Source organism: Diadema antillarum, unplaced genomic scaffold (genome assembly GCF_040938485.1).
Source record: "Diadema antillarum isolate AM-2024a unplaced genomic scaffold, OU_Dant_1.0 scf00000005, whole genome shotgun sequence".
NCBI classification, from domain to species: Eukaryota; Metazoa; Echinodermata; class Echinoidea; order Diadematoida; family Diadematidae; genus Diadema; species Diadema antillarum.
The window spans coordinates 1,032,031-1,045,110 of record NW_027270894.1 but is presented as its reverse complement, the minus strand read 5'-3'; the positions used below and the strand labels follow the sequence as shown (position 1 = coordinate 1,045,110).

The 13,080-nt window shown below is 38.0% G+C and overlaps 1 protein-coding gene across 1 annotated transcript; it reads right to left on the bottom strand.

Annotated features, from left to right (window-relative positions):
* Window positions 1-2,693: 2,693 nt before the first annotated feature.
* Window positions 2,694-12,779, bottom strand: LOC139712653 (aqualysin-1-like). Its single transcript, XM_071624489.1, has 8 exons — window positions 12,648-12,779; window positions 11,693-11,836; window positions 10,747-10,870; window positions 8,473-8,582; window positions 5,339-5,486; window positions 4,538-4,722; window positions 3,572-3,743; window positions 2,694-2,839 (listed from the first exon to the last, which is right to left on the bottom strand). Exons 1-8 carry the CDS (start codon window positions 12,777-12,779, stop codon window positions 2,694-2,696), a joined length of 1,161 nt encoding a protein of 386 aa, XP_071480590.1.
* Between the last annotated feature and the right edge of the window lie 301 nt (window positions 12,780-13,080).

Genomic DNA, 13,080 nt, shown 5'->3' with positions numbered 1-13,080 from the left:
TGTGTGTGTTTTCCTCATCCCCCCCCCCCCAAAAAAAAAAACCCAAAACAACTGGTTTGACAAAGTGGAGGCGAGATAGTGGTACATGTGCGTGCGTGATCACAAGAGGGCGATATTCATATGCATGGAAAAGATGGGGTCAGGGATATTCCATTCTTAAGGGCTCACACGGGTAGATATTCCCCCGTGTGTTAACATTCAAAAATTCTGTTTAAATAGCTGGGAGAAATGAAGTTTTTCATCTTCACTAACCTGAAAAAGTGAGATATAGGCCCCCATCCTTTCATTCATCACCAATCAGCTCAAACTCTGTCCAAGGGTTCGCAAAGCCAGATTACGAGTTCTTGTCACTAAAAAAAAAAAAAAACCCACAAAAAACACACATAAATTATTTTTTGTACATGCACCCAATCAAATTAGTCCCGTCAAATTCCATGAGAAAAGCTTTCATCTTCCAACCCAAACGCAGTTTGTGATAGAAAAATTCTCACTCAATGTCTGCAGCTATTCAGTTTGCCAAACTTCATTTCTGATTTTTAATTAATTTTTCTTCATTTATTTTTGTGATGCGGTCAGGGACATTCCGTTATATTTACAGGTGTGAGCCCTATTAACAGGTAAGAGCCCTTTAGAATATAGCTGCTGATTGTGCAATAATAATGTCGGTAGGCCTACTGCCTTGTTATTATCTTGTGCAATGCATTTTTATCTACTTTCAGCCCCCTCCTCCTCCCCCCCCCCCAAAAAAAAAAACGGGGGGGGGGGGCGGTAACGGAAAGTAGTACATAATATTATGTATTTTTATCATTCTTACCTTTGTTATATTCCAAATTTATTGTCATTGTCTTTTTCCTGGTGCGCACTCTCCAGCACTTTGTTGCACCTGTCAAGTATCTGCATGCGTCACAATGCAATTTGAATAAAATCCTTTAAAAATGTTATGTGCTGCTAAAAATCTGAACTTTAGATTATAATATATAGATTATGCTCATTGGAGTCAGATTTTCTGTGTTTGGTATGTGTTTGTGAGTTCTAGATGGTTATAGTAGCATCAAGGGAAGGATTTTCGATAGACCTGGGTTCGGGCAAATCGGTCTTTATTTCTTGTCTTGTTTATTTGTTTGTCTGTTTGTTTATTTATTTGTTTGTTTGTTTAATTCTGTATTTTTTCAACGAGTATACTATAATAGGTGATCTAAAGTGACTTGTGTGAAGAGGGCATTGCTTATTATGATAATATTATTAGGTTTATAACGTATCGAACGGACCAAATATACCACGTTTCACATTGGTATCATCATCATCATCATCATCGTCGTCGTCGCCATCATGATCATGATCATCACCATCATCATCATCATCATCATTGTAAAAACTGAACATCGGCATGCTGATCTAGATTGGTTGTCTGTCTAGCTGTCTCTGTCTCGTCGTCTGTCTGTCTGCAACCTTTTGTGAATACTTTGTGGTAATGCAGTAATGAAGTACAGTCTTACATTATTGCGTATATGCGTGTGTGTTTTGTATGTCGGTATGCGTATTTGTGTGTGTGTGTGTTTTTGCCTATCGGTGTGCGTGTGTGTATGGCAGTGGTATGACATAACGAGAGTGTAACACGAGTGAAAGGCCTTTACGAGTATAGTATAACTTCCTCCACAAAAAAAAAAAAAAAAGATGAAAGAAAATTGACACTCCCACAAGAAATAAAAAATGAACACCGCAGGCACACGGCGCACGCAAACACACCCACAAAATAGTGTCCAATACAAATATAAGGAGTTTAGCATGTGCATTTACACTCAAACACACGTATAAACGTCTTCTTCTCGATTACGACATGCAAACCATAACCAACCGGCAAGAAAAAAAAGAATAACAACAGAATCGACTCAAAAGAACAAGAATTATTATAAAGAGCGCATTTGTATAATATTAGAATCTTTCTTACAAAATAAATCATGTCAAATCGCATTATTAGCTTGCAAGAAGCCTAATCTAAGTTTTGTTAGATAAACTAATCTTTTTATGATACAGTCAAGATTCACCACGAGCTTGCGTGATTATTGTGAACTGGGCCATGGGGCAACTTAAAATGTATGCATCATAAATCCATCGACAGTCATTATTAGCTTGAAATGAATGCCGGCTGAAAACTGACATTAACAAAGAAAGAATTTTGAATTTTTACTACTACAGTTCAAAATGTATTCGAGAAATCGATTTTTCCCTGCTTCCCTGAACATTTTTTTTTTTTTAATTTGGGGGGAAGTTTTCTGCATTCTGCGAAGAAAACAGCTATCCTGTCAATTATGATAAACATTTGATCAATTTTGATCCATTGATCCACTGATTCGCTAGCATAACACAAATTGACCAAGGAAAATGATATTTTATGTGAGTGCTTCATCGTTTCATATTAACATGATGGTTCACTGAAACGTAATAATGGAGGTATAAGGAATTCTGCTGAAGACAAAGTTATAGGTCATTGATTCAAAAAGTCAGAATTTTGACCCAATAAGCATGATTAATCAGGGACGTGTACATCCAGATATCAGTATTTTAAATAGTAAACTATGTTTTGGCGTGTTTTGGGATTTGATTGTTTGGAAGGCAGATATTTTTTCCCCGAAATCCTGGACGGAAATGCATGGGACGAAAATATCCAAGGATATTAGATGTTTTCCCATTTCCTAGGCTTCGTTTGGCACGTAGAGGAGAAGGTTTTCAGAATCCTGCAGCTCGGTGATTTTGTCCCTGCTAGCTGTGTTGAGCAAGATGTCACGCACCTGATCCGGGTTGAGCTGCGGGTTAAGGCCCAGGTGTACGGCAGCAGCTCCTGCAATGTGCGAGAACGGTCTCACGTGCGGTTAAGAAAAAGTCAATTTGTCTAATTCTTTGTTTCACAAAATCAAACGATAAAAGCTTTTTATGACTAAGCTCAGAAGAAGAACTAACAGTTATACCGGACATGCAAATTAACCAATATCATGAATAGCAGTAACCAATGCCATGCTGGTTATCATGCATTTTAAAATGAAATCACAAAGTTGTACTTGAAAAACAACCACGAGTAGTCAATATTCGATCTAAGTCACCATAAAATCATCTGTCGTTGTTGTCGAGATAACTACTTTGCTCATCTCTCAAAAATTAAAGTATCAAAGATTCGACACTAAACTCTGAAGCAAAATGAAAACAACTGAAGATTGAAACCAATATTGTCACTGAACACGGATTGTACTGATTCTGATCGAGTATAGCATTGTGTACCCCCGGCACATTATAACACAATTAAAATACGATATGAAAGAAGACCACGTCAAGCATGCTTACAGAGGAAATCCACCCCCAAAAATGAATATTCTTCAAAAGAAAGAGAAAATTATTCCCTACAGAACGATACAAAAACAACGAAAATAGGATTAGAAATTAGGAATAATATGACATTTTGAAATCTCGCATTTTTTTTCGGAAAACATTTCTTTAGGAATTTATTAATTTTATTTCGGGGTGGATGAGTCAATATTGTTAAGGAGGAACTATACCCGGGTATAGCCCAACCACTTACCGGCGACGTGGGGGCAAGCCATACTGGTCCCGCTCAGGGACCGGTAGCCCGTGTCAGAACGGTAGTCGGCGCTCAGAATACTGCGGCCGGGAGCGAAGATGTCCACGCATCCGCCCCAGTTGGAGAAGTAGACTCGAGCATCGTCTGACTGGATGGCACCGACCGTTATCGCCTTCGGAAGTCAATGATAACGCGATGGAAAGTAATCACCCTGCCAACATCGACCTTAAACAATGACTTACGTTCACCCTACTGTGTTCTATTCTATTTTGTTTCATTCATTCCGATATAGATTATGAATATACACTCATTGAGATTTAGAAAAAAAAATCAATTGCTATAGGGTTCTTCATTGAGATGTAGAAAAAAAATCAATTGCAATAAGGTTCTTTACGAGCCGGAAAACGGTGTTAATAACTATATTATTATGTATCCTGTATTATCTTCTTGATCTCTAATTAAGGTAAACACTGAAACAAGCGAGATGGGGATTTGGAATGAACAAGAGGCTATAGAATTTGAACATGCCACCTATATTTTCTCAGGGATTACCCACAATATCGCTTTTCTATGCCACAGGGCTGGGATTGTGCCAAGCGCGACTTAGCGAAAAACCAACACGACCCTGTCCTCTACCCTGACTTGTAGACAGCCCTAGCTGGCGCTGTTGGAGTCCAAAGAGTGGCTATCAAAGCGAAGCAAGCGCCTTGGTTTATCTGGCTTTCTTCGCTCACCAAATTTCGCTTCGATGTCGACTCTACGAACTCCAACAACGCCAAGAAGTTAGACCACCACGACCCTCGTGGATTATCTAAACCTACACTCATGAAAAGTATCTTCCTTGACGTATGATCAGTGAGTTCGTGACTACCCCTCGTTTTTCATTTAACAAAGCAGGACTTGGTGTCTGTCTGTCTGAGGTAACAAGGAACTTAGAGAGGGCGTATGATTGCCTAAATCATTCACCTGTGCAGCTCTTGCAGGTGAGGCTCGGCAGGCATCGTAGTCGCTGTTACCAGCCGCAACGACGACAGTTACGCCGGCGGAGTGCAGGTTTCTCAGAGACTCGTCAACGGCGCGGACTCCTCCGCCGCCGAGCGACATGCTCGCAACGGCTGGACGACGTCCGAACAATGCGACCCAGTCCATACCTGCAATGATAGATGATATGGTTTATGATTTATACAGATACTAGTAGATAGATAGATAGATAGATAGATAGATAGATAGATAGATAGTTGATACATATTGGTTTATTTCATAAAAAGGAGCAGCCAAGAGGCTGAATTGCGTGTCCTTGATGTAAATGTACAAACAAAACAATATACTGTTTCTCGTCCTCACACACACTGACACACACACACACACACATACACACACACACACACACACACACACACACGCACACACACATACACAGAGACACCTCTGTTGTTTTCAATAATCTTTATTTAATTTTGATTTCTATAATTTCACATAACAAACAAATTCAGCTTGAATGTATAGACACAATATACAAACAGCAATGTTTAATAAACACACACACATACAAACATCATAAAACAATTATTGAGGAGAAAAACAACAAAAGAAGACGAGAAAACAAAACAAAAAAAAGACAATTGAGATGAAGCGGAGGAGAAGAATTAAAACAAAGACGGGTAAGAGGAGAATGCTAACACCACATGAAGAAAAATAAGCAGAAGATGGAGAAAAAGAACAAAAAGACAAGGAAAAGGTGAAAAGTAAAAGCCGTCATCGTTGTACCATCTATAACAGCTGACCATGAACCCGACCCGTAGCAGCCAAGCACCCGCACGGCATAGACAAGGGCGGCCTTGGCCACTCCGTATCGCTTGCCTGCTATGGTACCCGCGCAGTGTGTGCCATGACCCTGGCAGTCTCCGTCGTTTCCCTAAAGAAGGAAAAAAGGAAAATCTCCGAAAGTTTAGAGGGAAGAGGGAATTTCCCCAAGTATACACTTGGGTCCAGCGGTCCATGACATTATTTTGTTCCTGCGACAATTATTGCTCCCAATGAAATAATTATGCATACGCTAAGCCACACATAATTTTTTTTTCCAACAACAATAACCTGAGGCCTCCATCCATTTCAAGCTTAATCGCTTACAATGGTGGTCTCCTGCATTCAATGATCTCTGTTGTTTACTGAAAAAATACTGCATATCTCATTTTATGTTTCTGTGTATCTATATACATTGCTCAATGCAATCACCTATGTGTATGTATTTATGTACTGTTATCGATTTATTTCACTGCACTTATTCTTTGTCTTTGTACTTTTTGAAGCTTGTATTCAAATTGTATTTGATTAAATGCAGAAATAAAAACAAACAAACAAACAAACAAACAATAACTTTAACCCTCCTCCTAATCGTCACATCAAACGAAACCTAAAACCCTGCAACAACCCTAACCCTAATGAACCGAACAGTGGCGTATCTAGGGGGGGGGGGGGGGCAAGGGGGGCACGTGCCCCGGGCGCCACTCCTTGGGGGCGCAAAAAAAGAAAAAAACGAAAAAAAAAAGTAAAAAAAAAACGAAGAAGAAGAAGAAAAAAGAAAAAAGAAAAGAAGAAGAAAAAAAAAAAAACTCGCCCCGAAGGGCGGGGGGGGGGGGGGGGGGGCAGAAAACCAAATCAAACAAGATAAGAACAAAACATGATGATGACGCGGACAAAATGACAATGTTTATTGTGTTCACACAAGAATTCCATGTTCTGTCAGCTGAAATACAAAAATTTTCGGCTCGCTCGCTGCGTTCGCTCGCCAAAATTCATATAAATAAAGAAGGTTAGAACAAAACGTGATGATGACGCGGACAAAATGGCAATGCCTATTGTGTTCACACATGTCATTTTATATTCAGCAGGCAAAATGTTTCACGGAGCAGCGGCTGCAATTTCTTTCGCTCTGAAGCGATCGCCAATTGGATCAAAAGAAGGCGCCAACGGTTTAAAACATACGGGGGGGGGGGGGGCGCAAAAAAAAATCAAGCAAGATAAGAACAAAACGTAATGATGACGCGGAAATATGCAAATTTCGGCTCACTCGCTCGTACAATTTAGAGTATTTTTTTCAAGTCCACAGTTTGTTGGTATAAATCGTTATCTATAAGGCCGTCACTATATCTTGATTAGGATTGTAAGATTAAATAAGCAAGAATTCAATGTTTTGTAAGCTGAAATACAAAAAAAAAAAAAAATCGGCTCGCTCGCTGCGCTCGCTCGCCAAAATTTATCCAAAAAAAGAGAAGAAGATAAGAACAAAGCGTGACGATGACGCGCACAAAATGACAATGTCTATTGTGTTTACACATGTCATTTTATATTTAGCAGGATAAATGTTACACGGACCAGCGGCTGCAATTTCATTCGTTCTGAAGCGATCGCCGATTGGATCAAGAGAGGACGCCAACGGTCTCGAACATAATTATGGGAGGGGGGCGCAAAAAAAAAAAATCAGAAAAGATAAGAACAAAACGTAATGATGACGCGGAAATATACAAATTTCGGCTCACTCGCTCGTACTAATAATTAGAGTACTATTGTAAGTCCTCAGTTTGTTGGTATACAAATCGTTATCTATAAAAGGTTGTCACTATAATTTATCTTGATTAGAATTGTAAGATTTGATAAGCAAAAAATGACAAGAATTCCATGTGTTGTAAGCTGAAATACAAAAATTTTCGGCTCGCTCGCTGCGCTCGCTCGCCAAAATTTATCAAAAAAGAAAGAAAAAAGAGATAAGAACAAAACGTGATGATCACGTGGAAATATACAAATTTTGGCTAACTCGCGCGTACTAATTTAGAGTACTTTTAAAATTCCTCATGCAGTTTTTTGGTATGAATCGTTATAAGGCCGTCACTATATCTTGATTGGAATTGTTAGATTTGATTAGCAAAAAATGACAAGAATTCCATGTTTTGTAAGCTGAAATACCAAAATGTTCGGCTCGCTCGCTGCGCTCGCTCGCCAAAATTTATCAAAATTCATTACATTTAAATCACCCTCAAAAGACCCCTTTTAAGTGCTTGAAAACGCATATCATGCGGACTTTCTTTAAAGTCCCTACCGGGATGGGGTTGGGGTTGAACACTTTCTCAGAAATTAGGGGCGCAATTTTCGCGCTTGCCCCGGGCGCCGTTTTCCCTAGATACGCCACTGGAACCGAAGTCCTTGGAGAAAAATAAGAGCAATATGTCGCAGCAGCAAAATGTTGTGTCACCGGGTCTGTTGAATGCTGCAAAAGGATAATGAAACTCTCATTGAAAGCTTGAGGCAAATCTGACCAAATCCTGTCAGAAGTTATGAACTTGAACAGTCTTAGTTAATTCTTTTTGTGCAGCCCTCTGTCAGCAGAACGATGTAAAGAAATTGCAAAAGGACTTAAAGACAAATTGTATGTTATTTCTATAAGGACATCGAAAGGAGGCTATTGTCCTAGCTCCTTCAGAAAGCATACAGCCATAATATTGCTTGAATACATTTAGAAATGTAAGAAATGTAAATTCCTTCATATTTTTTCAGCAGTACTCACTTCTATATGTTCTTAATCAACGAATTATGTTTTTCTTTTTGATCACAGTCATTTTGCAAAGGGAGTTCCCCCATCTCCCTCTCTCCCTCCCCCCCCCCCCCTCTCTCTCTCTTCCACTCAGTGTTGGTATACAACTAATGAGCAGTTCTAAGGGCATGTTAACCTGTTGCTGCGTGTCCTTGGAGATTAAAGAAACGACTCAAACATTCCCTCAGATTAAAAACAAACAAACACAACTTTTTTTTTTTAATTGCGTGAAATCAAAACAACGATAGGCAGCGTCTTATGACTAAATAGATTACCAACAAAGTCAACAGTCTCAATCCGGCTTCGTACTTACTATGGCGTAGTTCATGGCATCGTAACTGAATTCGGCACGGTCTTCGAAGTCCTCATGGGTTGTCCTGATGCCCGTGTCGAGTACGTACACGTGCACGCCGCTCCCGTTTCCTTGAAAGAAAAAAGATATAATAAATGCAGCTATGTCAGGTATATATATATATATATATATATATATATATAAATCATATATATATATATATATATATGTGTGTGTGTGTGTGTGTGTGTGTGTGTGTGTGTGTGTGTTTGTGTATAATTATCATGTATACAAAAAAGTGTCAGTCTTTGTTCACACGAACTGAAGAGACGCCACGTATAGCGCATATTTTGTTCTCTGTCCGCATTCGTTGAGACGTTTCAGCATAATCGTAGGCATGAGTATTCTTGTATCTATATTCACTTTATTTATCTCTTTTTGATATCGTTTTTCTATACGTGCTTAAAGGGATAGTACAGTATTAGTGGAGATGAGAATTGGGCTTTTAACTTTTTGCGAGATACCAAGAAAACACTTATGAAATAGTACAGAGCATACCATTTTAAGAGGAATTCAAAGTTTATTTGATGAAAATCGGGTTTGGAATGACTGAAACATCCGAAAACAAAGTAAAACAAAACGATCGTAAAAAAAAGTGTGGGTCACACACTTATTATAATCGCTCTGTTTTTGATATATCAGCTATTTCAAAACCAATTTTCATCAAATAGATATTGAATTCCTCATGGAATTACATGCTCTTTCATAATTCATAAGAGGTTTCTCATTATTTCATCAAAAAATGTTAGAAACCTGAAATTAGGTCTCAACCAAAACTATGCGATCCCTTTAATTAGGGCGTCAGGTTGTCCAGAAAGTGGATCTCTTTACCTGCTCCCACAGAGTTGGAGACTTGCATTGTGTGACATCACGATCCCAATTAACAACTGAACAATAAAAAAAAAAATGAAAGCAAGACCGCTAATTTAGTGCCTCGTCCTCCGTCTGAAGTTGAGCTTAATGCTCCTTTTGTTTGGTATGCTCGTTGTTTATTGCGAGCTTAATACTCTCTTTGTTTGGTATGCTCGCTATGCATGGTGGCACCTTTTGGCGTATCCAGTAACTCCAAATCAAGTTGAATGCAAGTATAATCATCATGTTACTCTCAAACTGCCGCTATGCATCGAAGGATAATGCTTGTTTGAACGAACAAAAAACCAAGACTACACAATGACCTGCTTTTTTAAAAGCTTACGAGAGGGTAGATTTATAATAAAAGCAGCCACACAGTCATCTGGTGTTTAATACCTTCACAGGGCCTATTCAGCCGACTGCATATATACTGGATACAGCTGTAGGCCTATACTTTGTAATTATACGCGATCAGCGGTGTTTTACTTTGGTTGCGCATCATGTATTGTATCATTCTATAATGTGTGTGAGGGTGTTCGATACTTATGCACGTGTGCAGACTTTCGGTTCAGCACTATCTATACGTTAGAAAAGTAATTCAAAATAGATCAAAACTAATTATTATTAGATCAAAACTAATTATTATTATATCATTTTTTTCTTCTATAATTTTACATCTACATGTGTAACATAAAGTGGATTGCACGAAACATTGTCACTTACTGCTGATCTACAGTGAAGTAGATTGGTTTGGAAATTATTCCCATCTTCCCATCTATTACATTGTAATTAGAAAAATATTGTCATCAGTGAATTCAGTGGTCAAGCAGAATAAACGTGCAGAATACCTATTTATTGCTTTATCGACTTGATTAATTGTTGTTTGTTTGTGTGTGTGTCTAATCATTCCAAGACTTTGTAGTTATAGTCAATTTCAATCCAACAAAAGATAATTTCATTGCCATAATACGAAGTATACATTTTGACAATAAACATTGCTTGACAATTTTTTTTTGTAAGAAATACATCTAGTTCATAAGAAATATAGCATGTACAGTAGTGTACGAATGATTACATCGATTTTTATTTTTGTATTTTATTTTATTTATTTTTGCAATGGTGACAAAAATTAAATAGCAATAAGAAACTATGATAAAAAAGAGCTTGATAATGTGATGTATTTCTATACTGAATTAAAATGAAAGTTTTAGACATGGATAACTCAAAAAACAATCAGCATACCAAGATTATGTCCATTTTTTGATATTTAACTGATAATAAGCATCATACAAAAGCATTAACAGAAAAAATAATTTTGTTTCATTGTTTGTATTAATTTTGTTACATTTATGAAATTTCTCAATATAGGAAAGAATGTGACACCTATCGGAGTGTAGCTGTCGTCCAGCGGCAGATCTCTCTGATTGATCCGGTCCAGCCCCCAGATCTCGGAGGCATGGGCCATCCCATCCTCCTCTACGTAACTCACACCAGGGAGGGATCGCACCTGTTACATCAACAAAGAAAGGTGAAGGGATGGGGCGGAAGCAGAGAAGCGACAACACCACATAGGGAATCAAGTCAGTATCTTTTTTAAAACATCGTTAAAAAAAACATGAGCACGGAAGTCTTGTTTAATATTTTACCTTAATTTTGTCTGAAAATCCTACTGCTTTTGCCTTGAAGTAATTTCATAACTGCCATAACAAAGTTTGTTTGAGTCATTTATGAATAAAATCATTCAGTTCATTGGAGATAATGCGACCATCTTCACTTACTGCTTTTTATGCAAACCGGCCACGCCTAACCGCATCGGACTGACGCTGATAATCACAAATCAACTGCATAGTGATCTTATCCTGAATCCATGTCGAGACGAGACAATAATTCAGATTTGATTGTAATTTACTATTACAAGCACATACAATTTGTGTGTGTGTGTGTGTGTGTGTGTGTGTGTGTGTGTGTGTGTGTTATTTCACTGGGACCATTGGCAGGTCAGTCGTTGATTGAGATCAATAGCTGCGTTCACACTGGCAAAAGGTCGAGATCGATGATCGCAATCTTAAACTTCGCGATCTTTTGCCAGTGTGACCGCGGCTTTTGTGTACCTGATTGTTCTTCCGTGCACAATGATGCACATTAACATGGAAACCAGGAATAGAACGTAACAACGCCGGTTTTCATTGTTTGGTATTACAATGAATAAAGAGGCTCATGAAATACGGGGATTATGCATTAAAAAATATTGGTAACGATGAAAGATCACCTTTCTAATTTGTTGACTTGTAATGGGAAATATCATAAGGCGGATGTTTAGTTGACTTACCAGGGAGACTGCTTCCTGAGATAGAGAAATGGCAAACCCATTCAACACGCTCCTATACTCCTTGATAGGGTTGTTGAACTGTATGCCCTTGGCACGGGTCTCGGTTCGGAGCGTCTGCAGAACGTCTGGTCGTGAAACACCGTCCTATGAACATGATGAAACTATGAGTATTAGCGATGATCAGAGATTAACGTAATCTCTTTTGTACTCTCTAAAAAAGATCGAGTGAAAATATTCACTCTTGAAGGAGTGAATACAAAAAAGAGTGAATTTAGAGTGAAATAAGAGTGAATTTTGAGTGAAAATGTTCATTTTCAGTCGTTTTGGAGTGACCTCATTACCAGGGATCACACGAAGATTTTGGAGTGATCCCTGAGGTCACTCTAAAACGACTGAAAATGAACATTTTCAATAAAAATTCACTCCAATTTCACTCTAAATTCACTCTTTTTTGTATTCACTCCTTTAAGAGTGAATATTTTCACTCGATTTTTTTTTTAAGAGTAGAAAATAATACTATCATTATTCAGTGCACTATTTACATACATCGAAAATTAATTTGGGGTTTTTGCGTATACAGTCCTATAATTTTTATGAAATCAAAATTTCAATATAATAATCAATAATTATACACATAAGTGAAATTACTTCGCATCCTGAAAGCTAACGACCATTGATCACCGATTGCATTCTATTACTTCGTGCTATACAGCTGTCACCATGCAAAATTTTAATCGCCCAGAATTGCTTGCATTACATTGTTGCTTTTGATTCTCCGACTTTTACAATTATAGTGCTTCTGACAAAAAAAAAATATATTCTTATCTTCATTTCTGTAGTCTAAACTACCAATGATGTCTTTTTGCGTGTAGTGGTCAACATTTTACAATAAGATTAGTAGTAACATAATGCTATTGTTATAAGTTAGAAGTGTTCAAGTTCAAATAATGTTTACCTTCAGCACCACAATGTACTGATTCTTAATAGCCTCCTTGGTCCTGTACAACGGAGCCCGATGAGGGCGAGCTGCCAGTGTGGTTGCACAGAGTGTGACCGACAGCACCAGTATCACACGGAATGCTATCATGGTGATCAGACTCCTTTAAAAGTTGTGCCTGAGAAAAGATACATCACATTGCACGTTCTACAATAATGATATAATGAAAATAAATAATATAGATGAATGAATTAGAAGAAATAAATCAACTTTTTGATCTACCCCTGCCCTCGTTATTATATTGGAGAAGGAAACCTGCTTGCAATGCCTCCACTTCACAATAACTCACTTTAGAAAATCCCACAATCGTAATAATAATTACTAATGAAATGATCACTATGAAACAGTCCTTCGTTCCTTATTGAAACATGATGTATTTCTACTGATTTTG